The sequence below is a fragment of the Geotrypetes seraphini genome, chromosome 13 (genome assembly GCF_902459505.1).
Source record: "Geotrypetes seraphini chromosome 13, aGeoSer1.1, whole genome shotgun sequence".
NCBI classification, from domain to species: Eukaryota; Metazoa; Chordata; class Amphibia; order Gymnophiona; family Dermophiidae; genus Geotrypetes; species Geotrypetes seraphini.
Window position 1 is genome coordinate 69,014,718 of NC_047096.1, and position 25,159 is coordinate 69,039,876.

Genomic DNA, 25,159 nt, shown 5'->3' on the forward strand with positions numbered 1-25,159 from the left:
TTTAAAACAGGTCTAGCTCCAAATGTCTAAAAAAAAAAAAAAAAGCTTAGGACCTTTTGTTAAAGAGTTGATTATGCTTGATGAGCATCCAAGTCCTAAGCCCACCCAAAACACACCTCTATCATGCCCCCTTTAGATTTGAATGCACTGGAGCCAAAACAACCAGAAAGACATCTGAAAGTCTGTTTTGAGAATGCCTACTTGAACGTTTTGACTAGTAAGACGCCAAGTGCTGGTTTATGCTGTCTTTTGGATATCTATCTTTTTTTAAAATGAGCCCAATAATGAGGGGAGTTTCCAAAAGTAATTTAATAATTGTTGATCCTTGCTCTCTGCAAGTAAAGTAGGTGCCAATGGTTCTTTGATTTTATGGCTGTCAGGATCAGCTGTCCTTTGCCTATCCTCTCTCAATAAGCTGACATCCTATGCAATCACCTAGTCTGCCTGATGATAAACCCGGCCCTGGTTAAGATCCACTGAATTCAGATACTTTTATCTAGATAATTTTGCTGTTCATCAGCTTGTGAATATGGGCCTTTCTATAAATAAGAACAGAAGACATTTTTGAAAAATAGTTTCTGGGTCAGAAAATATGTCTATATTTATTATGTGCTGGTAACCCAACAGATTGTCATTACTGAATAAATGAACATTAGATGACAAAAAAAAAAAAGATCTTTATTAAAATGTATGCTAAAATGCCAAAGGAAAATTCACAGTTTTTGCTAATCTCTTACATCAGTTAATAATCTTTGAAAAGAATGGCTTAAAACCTCTATAGGGGTCAATAGACATAGAATATTCGGCTATTTTTAACTGAATACTCAAAGACTTAATCAGCTAAGGGCCCCTTCTACAAATCCACAGTAATGATTCCCAACATGGCAAATGTGTCACAGCCCATAGAAACTGAACGGGCTGCATCACATTGACTGCACAGGAATTGCTACCAGGGCTTTGTAAAAAGAGCTCCAAATCTAAAAAACTGAAAATCACTGGTTAAAGTCAAGCAGATAACTTTTGGACACCTCTAACACACCTTCTGTTGCTACTCCTTTTAACCAGACCTCAGTTGGTCTGGATAAGGGATAACCCATTGCAAGGGCAGGAAATATAAAACTGAAGATTTGTCCAGTTAACCCACAAAGTCAATTGATCCAATCAAAGTAAGACAGGAGATACATGGCTCTCCATGAAGGCATCTATCAAACCATATGTATGCATATATACATATTATTTTTAGATACATACTTACACACATACACTAATTCAAAGGACGTACCAAAAGTGTTTGCTTATTCTTTATATATATATATATATATATATATAAAGATTTGTGCTTACAGATGTGTGTATATGGTTTTTTTGGTACCAAAGCCAAGAGGAAGGTTGAAAATTGGAGCTTTGCAAGCTCCTGTACATGATTTATGGTTTTGTCCACCTTTCATTGAATCAGCAAAGAAATTACACCCCCCCCCCCAATGTTTTTATATGAGCTGTGAATGCTGCAAAGACCCATTCTCCATTAGTAATTTCAAAATCTTACTCTCTACAATATTCTTTGTGGATGATTCATATGTTTGACTAATTCAAGACATCATAACCTACAGATAATTATGTTTTCCTCAAGATCAATTTGGTTATTGGATTGTTGCACAGGTCTCCTGACAGAATCTTATTCATTCTTCATAAAGGCACAGTTCACCTCCTTCTCCAAAGCCAAATACTATGCCTGGAAGACAACTATGACTCAACTCTTTTTATCTGAATGATCAGTGTGCATGGATGGAAGGACTCACCTATTCAAAATGCAACCCAGTTAAATGCATTAGCAATATACTTTAGCTGTCCTTTTACAACCACAGACACTCGTTGAATATATTCCAGCCCCTTTCCCCTAAATCATACTTCCCTTTTATAGATTAGTTAAATAGATAACAGTCTTGGTAGCCTGTTAAGTTCCACCATGGTAGGGAAAGAAGGTTCTAGGGGAGGGAAGTATAACATAAAACTGCTTCCTTCTTTACTCAGCTACTAGCCTCCATGTGACCAAACAAAAGTCACTTCTTGAGACTGAACATCTAGTCTAGACCAATAATTTCAAGAAGGCAAATTCAGGAGTCCTGCTTTATAATTCAAAATTCTCCCATCCAAAGCAGCTTCAGTTCTCCTTGAAGCCAAATTCCTTGGTTCATCATTTCCTTATGAAGTCAGTCTTAATTAACTGAAACCTGGTTCCATTTGAGGTCTCTGAATCTAACTACCTGGCAACACTGGGTCAGACACATATCTTTGAAAGTCCAAGTGGTCAGATGATAGCAATGCCTCAAGGTGTTCAGGGAGAGAAGGAAAGCGAGATCCCCTGCAGAGGCTCTGGGAGATGTGTTCCAGTTGACAAGGTTCTGAGTTTGGAAGGATCATGAAACGTGATTCTTCTTCTGGGGACAAAGTCAGAGTTTCATCAGACAGTACAGTGAGCTGGATTCTGCTTGACACCGAGTCCTTGGCTTTTAGGCTGATCTTTTCCTGGTCTGGATTAGTAAAGCTTGGACTCTGGTGAAAAACAAACAAAAGTTATGTTTCACCTTTCTTTCCAGAAGCTGGCAGTACTCTATGCACTCTGAAAAGCAAGTATCAGCATGAACTGACTATCCAATAATATAATATGTGATGTAGGAATGGTCTAGAATTATCAGAAGCTCCTCTGTCTTTGAGACATATGGTAATATAGAGAGGTATTTTCAAGATGATGTCTAAATTTGATTTTGTTAAATATATATATGCCACTAGTATGATACTCAATTATACTGCATCTCACAATAGACCATTCAAGTTTATCATAACACTGAAACCCAAACTCATTCAGTGGAGCCACAGGTATATGATATTAATTTCTTATTTTTATATTTTTTGTATGGACCTTTAGAATGCAGACAGGCACGTTATGCTGCCGGTTACCGACGTCTTCATCGGTCCAGATTTTATTGATTTTTATTGCTTTCTATATATTTTCAAAATTTTTTACTTCATATAATTCTTCATTGAAATCTATTTATAATATAATTCCCACTTAGCTTTATAGTGGATGATCTCTTATCAATTATACCACCTCTCCTGACATGCATGTTTCAAATAACTTTTCTTCAGGGTCGAGGGGAACTGTGAAAATACAAATTAAATTTTCCTTTTAAATCTATTGGCTCCTAAAACTTTTCTCCAACTTATTATTTCAAAAAAGCTTGCTTTGTTTTGGGCGTCATATCAGCTGTATTAAAAAGCACTAATTACAAACCTTGGCCATGTTGTATGGCAGACACAAGCTCCCTCAAATGGTAAGTGCTTGTTTTTGAACATTTTCTGAGGCTTTAAATTAAATTTAATGGTTTGCTTTGATAAATGAGTAAACTTATACAAATGTGCTTAAGCTTTTTGAAATAACAAGTTGGAGAAAAGTTTTAGGAGCCGACAGATTTAAAAGAACATAAGAACATAAGAACATAAGCAGTGCCTCCGCCGGGTCAGACCATAGGTCCATCCTGCCCGGCAGTCCGCTCCCGCGGCGGCCCAAACAGGTCACGACCTGTCTGAATCACCCTGAATCACCCTGAAGAAAAGTTTCATTTGAAACATGCATGTCGGGAAAGGTGGTATAAAGCTAAGTGGGAATTATTATATAAATAGATTTCAATGAAGAATTATACGAAGTAAAAATTTTGAAAATATATAGAAAGCAATAAAAATCAATAAAATCTGGACCGATGAAGACGTTGGCAACTGGCAGCATAACGTGCCTGGCTGCATTCTGAAGGTCCATTAAAAAATTAAAAAAATAAGAAATTAATATCATATATCTGTGGCTCCACTGAATGTGAGTTTGGGCTTCAGTGTTATGATAAACTTGAATGGTCTATTGTGAGATGCAATAAATTTGATTTTGGACATTCTGTGGAAAACATCCAAAAATCCAATAGTGAACGTGACCATTTTCAAAACAGGAAAATATCTATTTGTTTTGAAAATGGTCATCTCTTAAATGTACATTAGCTACACACACAAGGAAACTCTTTACCTCGGCCCCCATCTATTGTTGTAGGTGTGGGGAAAAAGGACACCAGCTAAAGGATTGTAAGGAAGAGGCGGATTGCATGGTAGCGTATGGTATGGGGAGGGGGAGGAAACCGGTGGAAGGGGGGTATTTTCTACCGATATCTGTAGGGGGCCAGGAGCTGGAGGCACTACTTGATACAGGAGCTGATCAGTCCATGATGGCTCGTCGGTTCTGGGAGAAAGTTTTTCACACAGAAGGGAGAGGGCAGCCCCTCAGATCCGTTAAAATTAGGTGCGTTCATGAGAACAGCAAACAGTATCTACTGAATCCTGCCACTATTAGGTACAAAGGAAAAGTGTATACAGTGGTGCCTCGCATAACGAACGCCTCGCACAACGAACTTCATGTCTTGATTCACACAACGAACTTCGTTTCACACAACGAACTTCACACAACGAACTTCATTTCACACAACGAACTTCACACAACGAACTTCATTTCACACAACGAACTTCGTTTCACACAACGAACTTCGTTTCACACAACGAACTTCGTTTCACACAACGAACTTCACACAACGAACTTCGTTTCACACAACGAACTTCGTTTCACACAACGAACTTCGTTTCACACAACGAACTTCACACAACGAACTTCATTTCACACAACGAACTTCACACAACGAACTTCGTTTCACACAACGAACTTCGTTTCACACAACGAACTTCGTTTCACACAACGAACTTCGTTTCACACAACGAACTTCACACAACGAACTTCGTTTCACACAACGAACTTCGTTTCACACAACGAAGTCGCCCGAGCTGCCGATGTATTGCATCCTTCCGCGCAGGCACTGCAGGCAGTCGTTAGTCACTGCGCTTAACTGCCCTCTCTCACTGTATACAGTCGTCCTTTTAAGATAAACTCAATATTTTTTATATATCATGGCTTCTAAAAAAAGCAGGAAGGTGATTTCTGTTGAAATGAAACGGGAAATAATTAGAAGGAGTGAATGTGGGGTAAAACAGTGTGACCTCGTCAAAGAGTTTGGCCTCAGCAAGACCACCATTTTCACCATTTTGACAAATTTATCTTTTTTTATGTCATCTTAGCATATTTTATGCTGCAGAACGAATTATTTTTTTTAACATGTATTGTTATGGGAAAACGCGTTTCACATAACAAACTTTTCGCATAACAAACTTGCTCCTGGAACGAATTAAGTTCGTTGTGTGAGGCACCACTGTAATACCCTTCTTGCAGTAGTACCTGAGGCACCTTTTGATGTCATACTAGGTCAGGACTGGCAAGGGTTTACGGAGGCCATGAGGGAGAGACAATGTCTAGTGAATACGAGGTCACAAGGACTTTCTAGTTCTGAGCTTGAGGCTAGAATAGGGAAGATATTTCCCTTTATGGGGGAAGCCTTTAGAGAAGTGGAACAAAGGCAGGAGCGTAAAACACGAGCCCAAAAAAGGAGGCAGCAGCAGGGAAGGGGTCGAGCCATGGCGCAGGCCGCTATTACCAAAGAGGTTCCCTGGTTGCCTAGTAAAGTAGCATAACAGTAGTATACAGTGCAGTGAAAGATTGAGAGAGGCACATTTAGGGGCGTGTCCCCGGTTGTGTTTCTCCACCGTTAAAGTTCTGAGCACTTTCTATTAATCTGGTTGAATCATTTCACTGAGACATCTGGTGGTCTTTTTTTTTTTGTTGTTGAAAACTCATTTGGATACTATTTGGATTCACCTTCAGTACTATAGAATATAATGAGCACGTAAGTGCATGCTAAATTGGCTAGCGCGCCTTAGTAAAAGACCCCCCCTAAGTTTCCAATTAGTTACATTTGTGATATAAAATATGCATACTTGATCCTGATCCATCCTTGCCATTTTCAGACTGTTAAAGTCTGCCCAGCACTGGAGCTGTCTTCGAAGACTGCTCCAGTCCGCCCTGATTTGTCTAGCCATATTATAGAACGCAGACCACAGAAATCTGTCCAGCAGTGGCCTCACTTCAATCCCCACTTCTAGAATTGCCATCTAAATACCATTTCTGTCCATCACATATTAATTCCTAGCTGTTGATATGTTAAGCCAGTGATTCCCAACCCTGTCCTGGAGGAACACCAGGCCAATCGGGTTTTCAGGCTAGCCCTAATGAATATGCATGAGAGAGATTTGCATATGATGGAAGTGATAGGCATGCAAATTTGCTTCATGCATATTCATTAGGGCTAGCCTGAAAACCCAATTGGCCTGGTGTTCCTCCAGGACAGGGTTTGGGAACCACTGTGTTAAGCTATGTTTTGATACTATCCCTCATTTTATTTAGGGTTCCTTTGTCTATCCCATGCATTTTTAAATTTGCCACTGTTTTTGACTCCTCTGCCACCTCCTCCAGGAGGTCAATCCAGGCATCTAACACCCCCTCCACAAAAAAGTATTGCCAGATGCTTTTGGGTTTTTTGTTTTTGTAAATATACAGTAGATTTCTCTTGTCTTGTTTTTTTTATTGAGATGCTAACAAACTGCATTCATCCAGAATATGCCTTTGGTTAATTAAGGGATGGCTCATGTAGACTTGGCATGCCAGCTTTGGAAAACTAATCTCTACTAGCAGAGTGGATTTTGCACCCTGGCCACATATGATGATGAACAATAGGAAAATATAAACATAGAATATTGGAAGTTTGCTCAGTAAACTAAATTTTATGCATTCAAGAATCCAATTGACCCATGGAATAAGAACATAAGCAATGCCTTTGCTGGGTCAGATCTGAGGTCCATCGCGCCCAGCAGTCCGCTCACACGGTGGCCCAACAGGTCCAGGACCTGTGCAGTAATCCTCTATCTATACCCCTCTATCCCCTTTTCCAGCAGGAAATTGTCCAATCCTTTCTTGAACCCCAGTACCATACTCTGCCCTATTACGCTCTACGGAAGCGCATTCCAGGTGTCCACCACACGTTGGACACCTGTTTACATTAAACAGTAATATTAAGGCGCACATTCTACTCTGGAAAACAAGGAAGACTCAGTCAATATATTGTTCTTAATGCCAATCTGGAGTCACTTTCCTAACCACATCATACACAGACTTCTCAAGTGAGCCAAATAATATCATCCTCCTACCCACTTGTATTCACCTCCAATAGTATCACTTTTGTACATAGTATTTTAACTATTCAATATCACATAAGATCTTCCAGATAAGCAGTTCAACAGGTTTATAGTTCTTAGATGAGTCCTGTGGTTACCTGCAAAGGAGATAGGGCTTCCAACTGGTAAGGATTGGTTTGCACAGGGTCCATGCTCCTGGAACCTGTATGGTGTATTCCTGAGTTGTTGGAGCTTGGAGAAATGGGGCTGTATGCAGAGGGGACCTGGGATATTTGGCATTGCAGAAGCTGAAGGATTATATTGATGTCTGATGACATGCGAGACTCTAACCTGCAGAACAGAACAGATGGAAGTCAGTGGCGCTTTCTGTCAGCCTGTGAAGGTTCCAGGAATGCGATCAGGAGGAGGGTCTGTTTACCTGTCTAACTGCATCTGTAGGAGATCCAGCCTGGATTCTACTTCCCCCGGCTTGTCATCCGAGCTGATTGGAGGTTCTGGACAGCTGTGCACTAAGGAAATATGCTGAACAGGAGATACTAAAGGAAGCAAGAGAAATATTTCCTCCATTGTAAATGTAGGTATAAAAGACTTTTCAAAGTGTCCTCTTTCCTCAGCTTCATTATAATTCATCATGCAATGCTCTGAATTTGGTCGTATGACTGAATGCAAAAGTCTGTTAATTGAATATATGCTAGGTGCAAGCAATTTTAAATGCATGCACACGGTGGAAGAAGCATCACTGCCTGTTCCAAATCAAAGAACAACTGAAAGTTCCAAGTGCATTTTGGGCCTTGACTTCAAATGTTTGCTACTGGTTCTGCTTTGGCTGCTGCATTTGTGAAGAGTCTCAAATTTCCAGTGAGTGATAAAAATGAAGCAGAACCTCGGATGGTCAAATAGATGTTCATACATCCTTGTGACTGAGAAGATGTGAAGAGCAGAAGCAAAGCGACCTTTTGCCAATCAAAACGGAGCTGACTTTCTCCTACTTTACATTACATAGAATAGAGATAGGTTATACTGGAAGGCTGAATTACAAATGCTCTGAGAGGACTGTTACTTTATTTCAAGATATGTTACATAGTATGTGTCAAGTTAGGATAAAAACTTGTGTGGTAAACTTGTATTTTAATTATGGCAAATCTAATGCAAATCGTAACCTGTTAACTATATTATGCATGTTTAACCTGTAATCTGTTCTTTTTTTTTTTTAATGTGTTTATTAAAGGATCAATGCATACGAGAAAATACAAGATGCAACCATCCAAGTAAGACATCATGTACAAAAGTCAAAGGTACATGTAAAAAGGAAATAAACAGACAAATCCACAACATATCAGCTCCCATGCAGATCTAATTTTAAGTGAAACCCACCCCTTCTAAACCCCCCCCCCCATCCCCAGCACCCATGATCTCTAACCAGCACTAAAAGGAACTCCAATAATCCAAATAGGTCCTAGATTTCCAGCTCGTAACACCCCGGCGGTGCTGTCGCTCCCAACCAGCCATCAAAGACATATTGGCCCGCCACTGTTGGACTGTTGGCCGCGTGGTGCCAATCCAGTAGCGAAGAATTAGTTTCTTTGTGATTCCTAAGGCCACTAAAAGAAAGGGTTTTCCAGGCTCGCCAACACCCGCTTCCACCAGGGGACTTGTGACACCCAACAGCAACGTCTTATAAGACCAGTCTATAGATAATCCTATAACTTTCTCCAGTTCCCGAAGCACAAATATCCACAAGGGCCCTACATGTGAACATTCCAAAAAGTGATGTACCAAGGTGTCCCGGCGAGCCGGGCAACGGGGGCAGCAGTCATCAAGCCATAACCCCATCTGTCGCCCCTTACATCTCGTTAAATAAGATTGGTGCAGAATCTGCAGATGCACTTCCCGGAGACTCACATTAGGGGAGGCAGAGGCACATTCCTGAAAACACAGAACTAATTCAGCGGCAGTAACCTGCTCTCCCAAAGCTAGAGTCCAATCCGTTGCCATAGCATCAAGAAACCTACTAGACCGTCTTTCTCTCCCCACTTTTTACCACTCCGAGAGTGTGTTGAATTCAGATGGGGCGGACAAAAACTGTTGATCCAGGGAAGTGAAAGTGGGCAAGTTACCCTCTGGTGAACGAAGCGCCAAACAATAGCTACGCAGCTGCAAGTATGCAAACAGAGACCCTGCGGTCCAACCCCAGCGGTCGTATTATCTGCGTGAATGCCATGAGTAAGTTCTGACTAGACATCTGCACGCCATGAACACATGCACCCTGGAGGTGCCTAACTTTTGCCATCTAAGACTTAACAAAACACATGTTGATACCTTTTTGGCTTCAGGGCCTAAAGAATGGAATTGCATGCCTTTGGAAATGAAAAAAGCAGAAAAATGCGCATGCTCAAGGCCTTCTAGTTCTCGCTCTTCTAGTTCAAGCTATTTGTGCTGAGTATACCCCGGCAAAAGAAAATTGCTCCCAACCTGGTATTTCTTACCGGGTTGCCAAAGCTCTGTGCATCCTGCCCTGAGCAGATAGGCAAAAGAAAACCAACTCGCCTTGAAATAGCAACAGAAAGGCAAAGGAGGCATCTATTCAGCCAAACAACAAAGTCTTTATTTGAAAACGAGGTCCCGACAAGGATCCTAGTTTCGGCGGATAAACAATGCCTTCCTCAGGCTGCTCCACGTTTTCTAAAGGATAAAAGAGGCCATGGTTCTTTTGCCCTTTAATTCTAATTGTACTTCCCCCATATATGTTCCTTTCCTATAACTATTGTAGTTCTACCCCAGTTCCTTTGTATCAAGTAAGTCCTTGTCTGACTCTGTCTAAATTTTAAGTTGTAATATAATGACTAAGTTTTATAGGCGATATTATCAAATTTTAAATAAACCTAATACCTGTTCAGTAAGACTGTAAAAACTCTAGGCAATGTGAGAAAATGGCTGAGAGTATGAGCTCCAAGCTTGTTAATCCTGCCCTGAGATCATACTCCACATGCTGTGGCTTAGGTATGAGGTTCATTTGTCATAGTATGCAGAAAACTAACCCAATTGAAGTCATTGTTCCTGAGAGAAGCCAAGGTTATTCATAGGTGGACAGCAGATGTATTGGCCTGGCATGAATGTTTTGGCCTTATCTTATACCTATCAAAGAACATATAGAAGAAACTTTGATTTAATTACCTACACATGTCTCCACATTATCCACTGGCCTCCTATGAGTTTCCTGGCCACTAACATTGGTAGTGGCCAGGTTGACCACAGCTGGATTGAACTCTTGCTTCTCAGATGGAATGAAGTGGTCCAACTGGCCAGCACTGAGGGGCTTCATTTCATCATCGCTGGTCTGAGAGCAGGGTGTAGTGCTGCTGCACAGATCATCCCAGTGGCCTCTGCTTTTGTGGGCTTGCGGGTTGGCGAGTTCAGAGCAGCTGTGATATTGCTTGCCATCAGAATTCCCCTCATCCAAGCCATCTGGTGGAAACATCAGATAGAGAAAGTTTCAAGCTAGAGAATGACATGGGGACAAATTTTTCCCCATCCATGCGGTAACTCATTTTCCCGTGCCATTCTGGTAAGTTCTTTTCCTGTCCTTGCCCCATTCCTGCAAGCTCTGTCCTCATCTGCATAAGCCTCAAACGCTTTAAAATCATAAGTGTTCGAGGCTTGTGTGGTTAAGGCAGAGGTTACAGGAATAGGGCAGGGACAGGGACAGCGACAAAACTCCTTCCTATAGGCATTATTACATCAGCCAAGACACTGTGAAAAACAGCTGGAGACACCAGATCTGTGTTGACTGAGCTTGAAATAGAGAATGATACGGCTGCCGGGCATCACTAGGCGGGCCTGGGGGCGGGGCCATGGGTCCAGATTTTTGTTACAGAAAATCTGGTAACCCTAAGTCAGTGACCACTCGGGAAGTGTGTGTGTGTGTGTGTGTGTGTGTATGGGGAGTCACTCATGACTTCATGCATCCAATGGACATCTGATCAGTTTGGGAAACCTTTTTGTCCCTTTTAACTCCAAATATCTAAATGATGCCCTGGCCTGGACATCTTCAAAAAGGTTTGATTATCCCTGAAAGATATCCAAGTCCTAAGACCACCTTAATTCCACCCAAGGCACAACTCCTTAAGATTTAGACATATTGGAAGGAAAATGACCCGTAAGACATCTAAAAAAATTAGTTTAATTTTGATGATCAAAATATCCAACTGCCAGTTTATGCCATCTTTTGAAGTTTTTTTTTTGTTTTTTGTTTTTTTGAAAAAGAGTCCCACAGACTATTAGCACATGCCTTAAGTTACAAGCCTAACTTTAGGCACAAATCATTTAATAATAATAATAATAATTTTATTCTTATATACCGCCATACCCAGCGAGTTCTAGGCGGTTCCAAGTTTATTAGTTTTTAATATCCCGACCATCAAACAATTGTCTGGCCGGTTAACAATAAAATTAATAAAGAGTTTAAATGTAGTAGAATGTGCATGAAGAAGTCTAAAATTAAACGTAAATGACAAAGACTTGACGTACTGGAGTGTGAGGGCAATAGGGGAGGAAAGGGAAAAAGTTACATTGTATAGAAGAAATGGGAAAAGTGGGGGAGGGGGGATTGAACGAAGGGAAGGGGAGGCGTGTAGATGATGGATGCTTGCCTGATGAAAGAAAGAAAAAAAAAAGAGAGAGAGAAAAAAAAAAAAAATGAATTTAGGTTTGATTAAAAGCGTCCCGAAATAAGAAAGTCTTTAGATTTATCTTGAATTTGGCTAATTGTTGTTCGTCGCGGAGGTATTGTGGAAGTGAGTTCCATAATGTAGGGGCGGTTATAGCGAAATTTGTTTTGCGAGTATAATAGAAGTCTTTTAGGGATGGAATATAGAGAAGTTTGTGGTCTGATGATCTTAATCAATTAGATTAGGATCTGCATAGACAGGCAGATTAACAATTATTTATCAGAATTACAGTTTTAATCGAACTAGACAGAGGATGTGGAAAGTAGGGAAAAAGGGATGGCCTCGTGAAGGAGAAGTGGAGGGGGGGCGAAGTGTTATTGTCGGGGTGGGGGGGGGACAATTCGGGTCTTGTTTGCTGAATAGGTAGGTTTTAAGTAATTTTCTGAAGCCGAGGTAAGTGGGGGCCTCGAGTATCATTTGGGCTAGCCATGGGTTCAGCTTAGCTGCTTGGAAGGCGAAAGTTTTGTCCAGGAATCTTTTGAGGTGACAAAGTTTGAGCGAAGGGAAGGCGAACAGCTGAATACGACGGGATTTCTTGTTGGTGCAATAGAGGTTGAAGTGGGGATTGATGTAACTTGGTGAAGAACCATTTACAGCCTTGTAGCAGAAGCATGACTCTAGACTCGAATGGTAGCCAGTGAAGTTGATGGTAGAAAGAGGTGACGTGTTCCCATTTCTTTAGGCCAAAGATGAGGCGCACGGCAGTATTTTGGATTATTTTTAGTCTCCTGGTTGTTTTCTTCGTGGCGTTAAGGTATATGATGTTGCAATAATCTAGAATGCTGAGGATGGAGGATTGTACAAGAAGGCGGAAAGAAGTGTCATTGAAGTATATTTTTATGGTGCGAAGTTTTCAAAGTACAGAGAAGCTTTTCCTGACATTGAGGTTGGTGTGATTTTCTAAGGAAAGATTTTTGTCCAGCGTGACTCCCAGGATTTTTAAGGTCGGTTCGAGGGGGGAAGGTCATTCCTTTCAATTGAATTGTAGCTTCCTTGATTTTGTCATTGGGGGTGGCTAGGAAGAATTTTGATTTGTCGGGGTTTAGTTTCAGTCTGAATGATAGCATCCAGAGTTCAATCTGGTTGAGAATGTTTGTAATGTGGTCGAGTATTTCTTGTGAGAGATTGGTTAGTGGGATGGATATTGTGATGTCGTCTGCATAAATGAAGAATTTGAGCTTGAGGTTATGAAGAAGGATACCTAGGAAGGCCAGGTAGATATTGAATAGGGTGGGGGATAGGGGGGAGCCCTGCGGGACCCCGCAGGTGTTGTTCCAGCTATAAGAGAAAGAGTTATTTACATGCTTTCAGTTAGGCACATACCGGATAGTATTGTATGACCTCCTCCAGGCATGCCCCTGACCCACTCACGCCCCTCCCAGGTCCACACTATGGATTTTGCGTATATATTTTATAGAATTGCAACTAAGGACATTTATGCACATAACTGCTAATTAGTGCCAATTATAGCCAATGAACAGCAATTATGGTCAACAATTGGTTAACACCCAATTAGCAGCTAATTATTAAATTGTTAGGTGCATAACAGACATGATTCTATAATTTGCACACACAACTTTGCACATTAAGCGTAAAATCATATATGCAGGTTTAGGAGGCTGGAGGGGGCCTTTTTGGAGCCTATTCTGTGCAGGAAAGTAGGTGCCACTTTTCCCGTATAGAATACCCATGTAACTGGGTACATGTATCTGTTTAGGCGGTGGGAAAAGCTCATGCCCATATCTGGAAGATATGCATATAATCTATAGTAAATGTGCACCCCATCCATGCTCTGCCCAGACTCCACTCAAGTGAATGCCCAACTGCAAAGAACCTTCTATCATAGGTATAAATATGTATGTAGGCAGATTATTATTTACACATTATTTACACACTTTACAGAATTACCTCCCATATGCCCTTCCCAATCTCATTTTTAAGAATATGTATACCCTAGAGGAAAGGAGAGACAGGGGAGATATGATTCAGACGTTCAAATACTTAAAGGGTATTAACGTAGAACAAAATCTTTTCCAGAGAAAGGAAAATGGTAAAACCAGAGGACATAATTTGAGGTTGAGGGGTGGTAGATTCAGGGGCAATGTTAGGAAATTCTACTTTACGGAGAGGGTGGTGGATGCCTGGAATGCGCTCCCGAGAGAGGTGGTGGAGAGTAAAACTGTGACTGAGTTCAAAGAAGCGTGGGATGAACACAGAAGATTTAGAATCAGAAAATAATATTAAAGATTGAACTAGGCCAGTTACTGGGCAGACTTGTACGGTCTGTGTCTGTGTATGGCCGTTTGGAGGAGGATGGGCAGGGGAGGGCTTCAATGGCTGGGAGGGTGTAGATGGGCTGGAGTAAGTCTTAACAGATTTTGGCAGTTGGAACCCAAGCACAGTACCGGGTAAAGCTTTGGATTCTCGCCCAGAAATAGCTAAGAAGAAAAAAAAAAAAAAAATTTAAATTGAATCAGGTTGGGCAGACTGGATGGACCATTCGGGTCTTTATCTGCCGTCATCTACTATGTTACTATGTTATGTAAGAAGGTCTAATTATTAACCTTGCATCATAAGGACAACCATAGCAAATTGTAACCCCGTAAACTGTATATTGTTATTAGCCCCTAGCATGTAACAAGTTAGGATAAAAACTTGTATCATAAATGTGTACATAAATTATGTATGAGGCGGAGCGTGACGTAGAGGGGAAATGGCGGACTTGTGAGAGGCTCGCGCCGTAGGGCTGAGAATCAAACGCCAGCTTCCTGAACTGAGTAGAGGTAGCAGCGGATCCACGAAAGGGTGCCAGAGCCGACTTGAGACGGTACCTGGTCCAGTACAGCAGTGGCAGTAGCTCACCATGGTGAACATAATCGGTGTAGTAGGTGAGCATTGGACAAATGTGTTGGTCCCACTTGGATTTGTAATAGGTTGGTACTGGGACAAAAAGAACGATGAAAAGCTGACTGCATTTAGAAACAAAAGCCTGTTATTCAAGAGGGATTTGAAACCAGGTGAAGAATTCACATGGAAATAAAGCTCGCAAGTGCAGTGGAACAAGTTCTTTTGAATTAAACCTTCTAATTTAATACTTCTGGAAAAAAAAAAAAAGAAATTATGTATGTTAAACCTGTAACCCGTTCTGAGCTCTTTGGGGACATCAAGCTAGAATCTCACTGTATGGTCAAATCATCTTATAGTATACCAGCGAAGAGGATTTAAAATACTGCACCTCTAACTCAAATGGTTTTCATTTACTAAAGGCACTTGCTATTCTTGAGTGTTCTGAACTAGTGCATAATAATGCCATAAATCATCTGTCAGTGTGATGTTCTCTGCCCTTTGTGGAAGGGAGCAGGGCTGCTTGTCCTTTCCACCTGCTGCCTCTGGAAAAGAGGAGAGGAACTGAATACGAGACCATGTGCTGCAGTCTTCAGCCTCCCACCCCACCCCAAACTGTTTCACGGTGATGCTCATTCCCTGGCTGGAGCAGTCTCTTTGCCTTTGTACCTCTCTCTGAAAGGGCTGCTGTAAGAAAAACAAAACAAAACACAAGAATGCCAAAGCAGCAGGAAAACAGGAAGATCTCTAGGAAAAATAAATTCTCTAAGCCCTTGAAAATAATCTTACCAGACTTGTTACGCCAGTGCGAGGGATGTTTCCGGTGACGTGGCCGCCGATATGAGGGACTGCAATCTTTCACAGCTGGAGAATGTAGGATGCCATCTGCCTAATTAAAGAGAATGTAAGGGACGGAGAAAATGTTCGTGCTACCCTGTCCCCTCTCCCTCACGGTCACACAAGTACCCAGTAACTCTTCCACTGTTACCTGCCTTGTTACCAGTCTAGGGTACAGGTCTGACTGATTGCATTGGCACAGGAGTGAAATAATGCAACTCAGGACCAGATTAAAATCTCATTTGGGCTTTTGTAAGTTGACCAGCACTGGGTATCTATTTGATTTTTTGGTATTTTTTTCTAGAGTTGGAAAAGGACCAGGATCATGAACCCAAAGTATTTTGTCATGTTTTTTCACATGTCTGTGTAACTACTCTTATGCTCATTGTATAATCTGCTCTATTTCTTTGTTAGTTACCAATCAATCTCATCTCTACCACAGAAATCATACTTATGTACACCTCTGCCCATAAAATGTATCCCTATAATTAAATGCAACAGATACTACAATGCTTCTCTAAAGCTGGACTAAAAAACTTAGTCCTAGTTTAACCTGACAGTGCCCTCATCCTAAAGAACTGTTCAGAGCCTTTATCTTGGTCATCATTGGGGCTGGTATTACCTTTAGGGACTTCTTGTGTACCAACCCTGTTCTTTCTTTAGAACCCTCTCCCCACTTCAAACATCACTGTACTCACATCTCTCAGGTTGAAGGTGATTTCTAGTTTGCTCCAAAAACAATCAGAGAAGGTCGGGTACATGTCCAACACCTCCAAGAGATCCTCCCTTTGGATTTTGTGCAGGTCGCAGTACGTCAGTGCACGTACATCAGCACTGGATTTTCCTGGCCGTGCATACAGGCTGATAGGTTCCCCAAAGATATCATTCTTTCCTGTAGAATAGACAGACTGTGAGCTGCAGAGGTCAGGCATGTTTCAGAAAGGAAAGTTATGAAGAAGACCAAAGGAGAAAAGAACTGAAGAGAGAAAGAAAGGAAAATCAGAAACAGAATCCAGAAGTAAATGAAACAAACCTAAATGAAAACGTAAGAAGCAAAGAATTTTGTAAAACTGGAGTACGTACCCAGAATCGCCACTACAATATCATCCCTCAGAATTTCAATTGAGCCCCGGGAGATGAAATAAAGCGTGGTCAGGACATCACCATAGTGCACAAGTGTGTCCCCAGGTGGGGCATGAGTGGTTTTGAACTTCATGGCCAGAGCTCGCAGGCAGCCCTTGGTGGCCCCATGGAAGGCCTTGCAGTTTTGCAGAAGGGTGCGGTTTAGATGGAGACAAATGTCAGCCTGGAGGCACTCTGGAAAGCCCTTCAGCACCTAAAAGGCAAATATTTCAGTCATAAGTGACACAACTACTTGGGCAGATATAAATGCAAAGTACTGGAAGTAATCTCGGACTCAATTTGGATTCAGTATAAAAAAAAACTCCTGTCTTGAAATGTGTATTTTTGAGTGTTGTGCAATGCAAAAAGTGCAATTAAAGAGCTTAATTTCATAAATTTAAGTATGTCAGGACAAGTTTTTTTTACAGTGAAGCAATTGAGGATCATTCGATCATACTTTTTTGAATATCACTTCATGTTATTGGTTTAGAGTCTAATTTTATCTCAGTTGGATTATTATAGCGTTTTGTTATCAGAATATGTCAGTGAAATTAAGGAACTGGTTGCAACTGTTACAAAATACAGCAGCTCCTATGGTTTTTCAGACTGAGTAAGTGTAATCATGTAATACCAGTGGTGCAGCAAGAGGAGGTGAACTTCCCCATGTGCCAACTTGGCGGGGAGGAATGGTACCTCTTCCCTCACCCCCAGCGATGGGATGGGATGAGATGGAACAGGTGTCTATAGGGTACTTCCTCATCCTGCTCCATCTCACCCCATCCCGTTTCACATAAGAATTGCTGCTGCTGGTTCAGACCAGTGGTCCATCATGCCCAGCAGTCCGCCCACGCGGTGGCCCTCTGATTAAAGACCAGCGCCCTGAGACTAGCCCTACCAGTGCACATTCTTGTTCAGCAGGAACTTGTCTAACTTTGCCTTGAATCACTGGAGGGCGTTTTACCCTATAACAGTCTCCGGAAGAGCGTTCCAGCTTTCTACTACTCTCTGGGTGAAGAAGAACTTCCTTACTTTTGTACTGAATCTATCCCCTTTCAACTTTAGAGAGTGTCCTCTCGTTCTCCCTACCTTGGAGAGGGTGAACAACCTGTCCTTATCTACTGAGTCTATCCCCTTCAGTACCTTGAATGTTTCAATCATGTCACCTCTCAATCTCCTCTGTTTGAGGGAGAAGAGGCCCTGTTTCTCTAATCTTTCGCTGTAAGGCAGCTCCTCCAACCCCTTAACCATCTTAGTTGTGAGTGGTTGCTGCCTCCCTTTCTTCAGAAGAGATTGGACTATTAATACCTAATATTTGACCAACCCAAGGCATTCAACGTTAAACCAATACATTTTGGTGCTATTATAAAATACAGTACATTCAGAAAGATTATTTCTATAAGTAAGATACTCACCGCATTCATGTCAATACCATTGGTGTATGACCAGGCGTGCTGAAAATATTCTTCTAGCCGCTGGCGCAGTGGGTTCGGGATCTGGTGGAACCGGATGAACTCCTTTACTCTCAGCATCTGGGTGTGGTATCGGGCAGTGCCTGAATACAGCCTCTGGATGATGGCAGATACATTCCCAAAGATACTGGCATACATCAGGGCTACAAGGAAAAAAATAAAGCCTGACTGGGAAGCATAGGATGAAATAAAACCGGAAAGGTGAGCAAAGGTCACTACTAGAGATCAAGAGTTTCTTGTATTTATGTTAGCTTCATTAAAAAGAGATGGAATAGCAGTGACTAGGCAGAAAGACTGAGTACTCCTGTGGTAGGTGTTTCTGTAAGCTGGAATACAGAGATAACACCCTCAATAGGTGTACAAGTGCTAATCTCTGTGGGATTGCTAGAGACAGGTTGCCTTGCAAACATTAATCCCATATTTCTTCCAGGTAGCTGATTGCACAATATTATAATAGCCAAAACCTGTCTGTGTTGGGCCCAACGCACACCATTATCAAAAGAATAGCAAGGTTATACCAGACCATTGTGTGCCAAAGACATGGCAGTTCCATAGAAATCCCCTAAAAAAAACACTGCTACCACACATTAGGAGTCTTGGAACACTCTTAGAATATCACTAAATAAGGGGTCCTTTTATTAAGGTGTGCTAACCGATTTAGTGCACGCTAAATGCTAAGACATCCATTATATTCCTATGGGCATCGTAGCATTTAGTACACGCTAATCTTTAGTAAAAGGACCATTGAATAAATAAAAGGTGTAAATATAAACCACAAATTTTACTGTTGGCAAATGAGTAAATATTCCTAATCACTTGCAAGGCTCAAAACAATTCACATCAGATCAGGAGGAAAAAAACCTCAGAACCCTGCCACTATTTGCTACCTCTGATTCTTCCGGGAGAACCATATCAGCCCCCTCCAAAATCAGCATTGGAGAATCAATCTGCAAGATGGCAGCCATTCCTGCTCTGCCACAAGATGAAAAAGTGTGTATTTTCCATCAGCTCCTCCTTTATTTTCTCTCTCTGGAGTCAGTCCTGTGTAAAGCAGCATGTGGCATGCCCAGGTACTGCACCATGGAACAAGTCACCCAGGCCCATATTCCCCAACAACTGAAGGAGCAGCACATGGGCACAGTCAGCCATTGCATCAATCAGTGGCCTCTAACACGTGCAGTCGTTATCACTGAAACTGTCTGAATTGCTCTTAGAATGAATTTGGCTGTTAGCCTCCCACTGTCCATGTGCTGCTCCCTGCATCCCAAATATGACCTTAACCTCTCCCAATATGACAGTATGTCACACAGGAGCTCCCTTCTGCAGTGGGGCTGAACATCTCATTTGCAAACACTATTCTCCCTTGCTCTTGCCTCAGAACAATCTGTGTAGAAGATGGAAGGAGTGAAGGGGAGGGGCCTGAATTCTTCCATGTATTCCCCTCAGACTAGGTAGACTTCCAGATCTCCTATCTGACTGGACTCTTATCAGGTAACCAGTCCTCAAACTGGGCCCAGACCAACCAGTATCAAAAGTACACCCATCTGCTAGAGATAGAGAATAGTGGCTGCACAGGGCAAAACCCGTCCGAATTGGACTGGTTTGTTGGACAATAAGGAAAAGGGATTCATAGAAACATTTGGTAGGGTTACCATATGGCTCCAGAAAAAGGAGGATGGATTGAGACATCCGGGTTTAACTTCCAATGGAAGTAAAACCCAGATGTCTCAATCCATCCTCCTTTTTCTGGAGCCATACGGGAACCCTAGCCCTTAGTCTACTGTATTTGTACAACATAGTAAAATGTCTACATATCAAAGTATTACTGGTAGTACTATAGAAATAATTAATAGTAGCAGTAGTAGTAGTATTAAAGGGCCTCATGGAGTATATAATACACAGGAAGCCTGTCCAAGGATCTTTCAAAAACAAATTCACTAGATAACAGACATACATTCAGATCAGGAGTCAACTGGTCATAGGGACATAAGCAAACAGTGCCACTGGCACGTACAGTTGAAGGTTAGACTTATAGTCAAAACATGCCATAGACACAATGACAGCAGTACTTACAGCCAATCAGCATAACACAGATAGAAAATATCTTCTCAGAATTGGTGTTGGGTGAGACATTCCCAAAGCCCACGCTGGTGAGGCTGCTGAAGGTGAAATATAGGGCTGTCACGTACTTGTCTTTGATGGAGGGCCCAGAAGAGCCATCACTGTCATTGTAGCTCTTCCCAATCTGGTCGGCCAGGTTGTCCAGCCAGCCTATTTTGTGTACCATGTAGGGACGTTCTACATTGCCGATGGCATACCAGATGCAGGCCAGCCAATGTGCAATCAGTGCAAATGTGCACATGAGCAGGAAGAGGACAGCAGCACCATATTCTGAGTAGCGGTCCAGCTTACGGGCCACCCGCACCAGCCGAAGAAGACGAGCTGTTTTTAGAAGGCCAATGAGGGTTGTGGTCTTCAGAAAGAGAAAAAGAGGCAAGAGGAAGAGAAGCAAAAAAGGTGTGTAAAGAGATGGCCTTAAAGCAGCATACAGGAGCATGAAATCTTAGCTCCATGCCCATCTAGCTTTATTATAAAAATGTATTAGTTTTTGGCCTGGCAGTTTCCTCCTGCTCCTAAGGCTCTGATCTAGTACCTTGAACCTTTATTCACAGCTGCATAGGTTTTTTCCCCCTCCCAACTCACTTTAGCCAAGTCATTGCAGTGACAGGTCTTGGCCAGGGACCAGGTACCATGGCTCTCTCTAGAACCCTAAAATCATGCTGCCCGATATTCATAAAAACATAGAAATATGGCAGATAAACACCAAAAGGCCCATCAAGTCTGCCCGTCTGCAGCATCCACTAATTCCTCCTCTTCCTAAGAGATCCCACATGCCTGTCCCACGCTTTCTTGAATTCAGACACAGTCTTTGTATCCACCACCTCTACTGGGAGACTATTCCATGCATCTACCACTCTTTCTATAAAAAGTATTTTCTTAGATTACTCCTGAGCCTATCACCTCTTAACTTCATCCTATGCCCTCTCATTTCGGAGCTTCCTTTCAAATGAAAGAGATTCGCCTCATGCACATTTAGGCCACATAGACATTTAAACATCTCTATCATATCTCCCCTCTCCTGCCTTTAAGTCTGTCCCCATATGCCTTTTGACGAAGACCACGCACCATTTTAGTAGCCTTCCTCTGGACTGACTCCATCCTGGCAAGCTAAATAGCACTAAGTTGGTTAACCGCTAATATTCAGTGGGAGATAGCCAGCTATCTTCTGCTGGATATCCCAGTCAGCAGCTTGCCCAATCACTGGTTATGTTGCATGACATAGCTGGACAGCACTAATATTCATTGGCTGATTGACTAAGTTTAGCGGCCAGACATAGCCACCTAAATAGCAGGTCTGTCTTTGTCAGCCGATGAATATCAGCTCATTTGGCTTCATCAGAGTACCACCTTACCAGTTAGATTTTACTCAATGAATATGCATAAACTCGATTTGCATGTACTGCCTCCATTATATGCAAATTTCTTTCATGCATATTCATTGAGGATATCCTGAAAACCTGACTGGCAAAGGGGTACTCCAGGACCGAGTTGAGAAATACTGAGCTACATCAACTGTGGCTTAGAATAGACTGGAAATTCAATGCTGGTTGCCGTCAACAGTACCGGCATTGGATTTCTGGGTTCAGTGCTGACTGCAGGAAATAGCTGGGCTGAAAATCAGCTCCATGGATCCTAAACTGCCATTACATGTTGATTTACTCCCTATCTAGGGTTACCATATGGCTTCAGAAAAAGGAGGATGGATTGCGATATCCGGGTTTTATTTCCATTTCTTTCAATGGAAGTAAAACCCAGATGTCTCAATCCATCCTCCTTACTTCCATTGCTTTCAATGGAAGTAAAACCTGGATATCTCAATCCGTCCTCTTTTTTCTGGAGCCATATGGTAACCCTATCCCTAACCCCCTCTACCAGGATCTGTGAATGATGCTGTGCATGTAGGATTTCCATACTCTTCTTACAGGTTGATCCAAGGAGTTATGGCCTTGCATTTCTTTCTTTTTATGCTTCCAAATCTTTTTTATTCTGTTTTTAACAGGTACAGTTCTCTGAGCCAAGAACCTTACATAGCATTATCAATAAATTTAGGGTTACCATATGGCTCCAGAAAAAAAGAGGACAGATTGAGACATCCGGGCTTTACTTCCATTGCTTTCAATGGAAGTAAAACCCGGATGTCTTAATCCATCCTCTCTTTTCTGGAGCCATATGGTAACTCTGACAAAAAATGAGATCATATCTTAAAAAAAAAAAAAAAGCAGGCACAAGTCAAATACAAAACAAGAATTGCATGTATCACTTCCATTAAACTCACACTTATCAGGATAGACAACAGAGAGATATAGGACCTATAGTCAGGGAAATTTTTTAGATTCCTTTTTGGGAATCTGTGTTTAAATGCTCAATTTCAACTGTTTTGTTAACTACACAGGTGCAACTTTTATTTAGGGATTATATCACCCCTGAATCTCTTAATCACTGAGGCTTAGAAGAATTTGACCTTTGCCAGAGAAACTGTGGACAAGTTGGATGTTTTTTATACTCGTGGTCTTACGTACATTTCTAAGAGTCTGTAACTGGGAGATTGAAACTACTGTATAAATCTTTGCTTATGATGAGCTAAAACCAGGAATGGACCGAACCTGTTGAGTGAATAGGGAGCTAGTTTGCAATGCTATTTGCAGAATCCCCATACTTCCCCCTGGGAAATAGATCTAGATCCCTCACTACACAGCACTGTCTGTTAACCATCAAACTGGTCTGGGTTTGGCTAGAGAACTCTGTTTGAACAGCATTCTGGGATTGAAGTTCTAGTAGTTCAGTATGAAAATGGAGAACTATTCAATATTTAGCTGGCAGCAATGAGAATTTTTTTTTTTTTTAAATGCTAACCACCACAGGCAATGCCAGGCCATGTCCAGGTACCAGTACTGAATATTAGGATATAATCAGCCAGGAATGCACCGCTCTGACTTTTGTAGCTCCTGTGATATAAGACACTTATGCGAGTCCTAGCAGAATATCAGCTGGGACCTGTATAAGGGGAAATGTTAGATCCCCTTCCCAGCCACTCCCCACTAATCCTCAACTACCCTCCGTAATTTGAACTCCATGATCCTTGTCGATTCAAGAAGCCCCACTCACAACCCATAACCCGCCCCTCCCTGGAACTTTACATAACTCCTCTTGACCCCCTGGGCTTACCCAGGGGAGATCCCTTGTGTCTAGTGCTATGGGATTGGAGCAGTCCCCTTCCCGCCCCTATCTTTTATGTACAGTTATCAATATAGTGGTGCCTCTAGTGGTAATCTCATGGTACTATCACTAGCACTTACTACTAACAGTAGTACCATGAGACTACAGCTAGGGGTGCCAGCATTTTAATAAACAGAGCTAATGGGTCAGGAGTGAAAAGGGGACCATTCCTGTCCCACTAGAAACCAGGAATACCTCTGGGTTAGTCCTGGGGGACAAGTGGAATTATGCAGAGGCCCAGATTGTGAAGATGGGTGGATTTTGGGTTGTGGGCAGGGCACCCTGTATCAACAGGGATCGGGGACTCAGAATGGGGGTGGGGGTAGGGATCATAGTGGAAAGCTGGGAAGGGGATTGATGGGATTGGAACCTTGGAATGGTGATGGGGAGTGAATGGGTGAGATCAGAAAGGGGGGGTGGGACAATTGGAATGGGATGAGGGGCAATGGGATGATTGGAAGGAGGAAGTTGCTGATGAGTGAGGAGGAATTAAGGTATCCAGAAAGGGGGGAGACATTGGATTAGAAACCCAAAAATTATGTAGGTGACAGTTGATATTCAGAACTGGCACCTGCATACCTAAGCAGCTATAGTTAGGACTGCTTTTTGTGCAGTCCTATATGCCCACTTACCTATGCATGCACCGACACTGAATATTACTGGTACCCACATAACTGCTGGATCCTCCTCAAAGTGCCACTGAATATCAGTGGATAGGCGGCCCCAAGAAAGGGACTTGGGGGTAATGGTGGACATGACAATGAAGCCGACGGCACAGTGTGCAGGGGCCGCTAAGAAGGCAAACAGAATGCTAGGCATAATCAAGAAGGGTATTACAACCAGAACGAAAGAAGTTATCCTGCCATTGTATTGGGCGATGGTGCGTCTGCATCTGGAATACTGCGTCCAATATTGGTCGCTGTACCTTAAGAAGGATATGGCGTTACTCAAGAGGGTTCAGAGGAGAGCGACACGTATGATGGATGGAAACTGAGAGATTGGAGAAACTGGGTCTCTTTTCCCTGGAGAAGAGGAGACTTAGAGGGGATGTGATAGATACTTACAAGATCATGAAGGGCATAGAGAGAGTAGAGAGGGACAGATTCTTCAAACTTTCGAATAATAAAAGAACAAGAAGGCATTTAGAGAAGTTGAAAGGGGACAGATTCAAAACGAATGCTAGGAAGCTCTTCTTTACCCAGCGTGTGGTGGACACCTGGAATGCGCTTCCAGAGGGCGTAATAGGGCAGAGTATGGTACTGGGGTTCAAGAAAGGATTGGACAATTTCCTACTGGAAAAGGGGATAGAGGGGTATATATAGAGGATTACTGCACAGGTCCTGGACCTGTTGGGCCGCCGTGTGAGCGGACTGCTGGGCGCGATGGACCTCAGGTCTGACCCAGCAAAGGCATTGCTTATGTTCTTATTTAACCAGTCAGGAGCCACTTTGCATATCGACCCCAATATGTTTTTGTGGGGAGAGCAGCATGGGAGTCACAAAAACACCAAGGCCATTTGCTTCATGGATTCAGCCTGGAATGGGATTCTTAAAATCAATCTTTGAGACCCCCCCTGCTTGTTATTTCTGGATAATTGCACTGCATATTAATGAGATGCTCCCCTGAGTTTTTTTCCCCAAGACAACTGCAATG

The 25,159-nt window shown here is 42.2% G+C and overlaps 2 protein-coding genes across 6 annotated transcripts in view; one reads left to right on the forward strand and one right to left on the reverse strand.

The window, feature by feature from the left end:
- Window positions 1-591: 591 nt before the first annotated feature.
- KCNH6 (potassium voltage-gated channel subfamily H member 6) overlaps window positions 592-25,159 on the reverse strand; it is a 120,215-nt gene continuing 95,647 nt past the window's right edge. For 4 of the 5 annotated variants that reach the window (XM_033919178.1, XM_033919177.1, XM_033919176.1 and 1 more), the window contains 9 exons: window positions 20,243-20,642; window positions 18,113-18,312; window positions 16,662-16,914; window positions 16,277-16,470; window positions 15,531-15,630; window positions 10,345-10,635; window positions 7,589-7,706; window positions 7,308-7,500; window positions 592-2,553 (listed from right to left, as the gene is read on the reverse strand). In XM_033919178.1, the coding sequence (XP_033775069.1) occupies window positions 2,257-2,553; window positions 7,308-7,500; window positions 7,589-7,706; window positions 10,345-10,635; window positions 15,531-15,630; window positions 16,277-16,470; window positions 16,662-16,914; window positions 18,113-18,312; window positions 20,243-20,642 (2,046 nt within the window). In that variant the 3' untranslated portion in view covers window positions 592-2,256. The remainder of the gene's footprint in view (window positions 2,554-7,307; window positions 7,501-7,588; window positions 7,707-10,344; window positions 10,636-15,530; window positions 15,631-16,276; window positions 16,471-16,661; window positions 16,915-18,112; window positions 18,313-20,242; window positions 20,643-25,159) is intronic. The other variant, XM_033919179.1, reaches the window with a different exon arrangement.
- On the forward strand, window positions 14,612-14,989 carry LOC117347797 (NADH dehydrogenase [ubiquinone] 1 beta subcomplex subunit 1-like). Its single transcript, XM_033919180.1, has one exon. The coding sequence runs from the start codon at window positions 14,761-14,763 to the stop codon at window positions 14,935-14,937; it is 177 nt and encodes a 58-aa protein (XP_033775071.1). The 5' UTR covers window positions 14,612-14,760; the 3' UTR covers window positions 14,938-14,989.

What these genes read in the sequence shown, in the direction of transcription:
- LOC117347797 (XM_033919180.1), top strand. Translation starts at nt 14,761, where the DNA reads ATGGTGAACATAATCGGTGTAGTAGGTGAGCATTGGACAAATGTGTTG.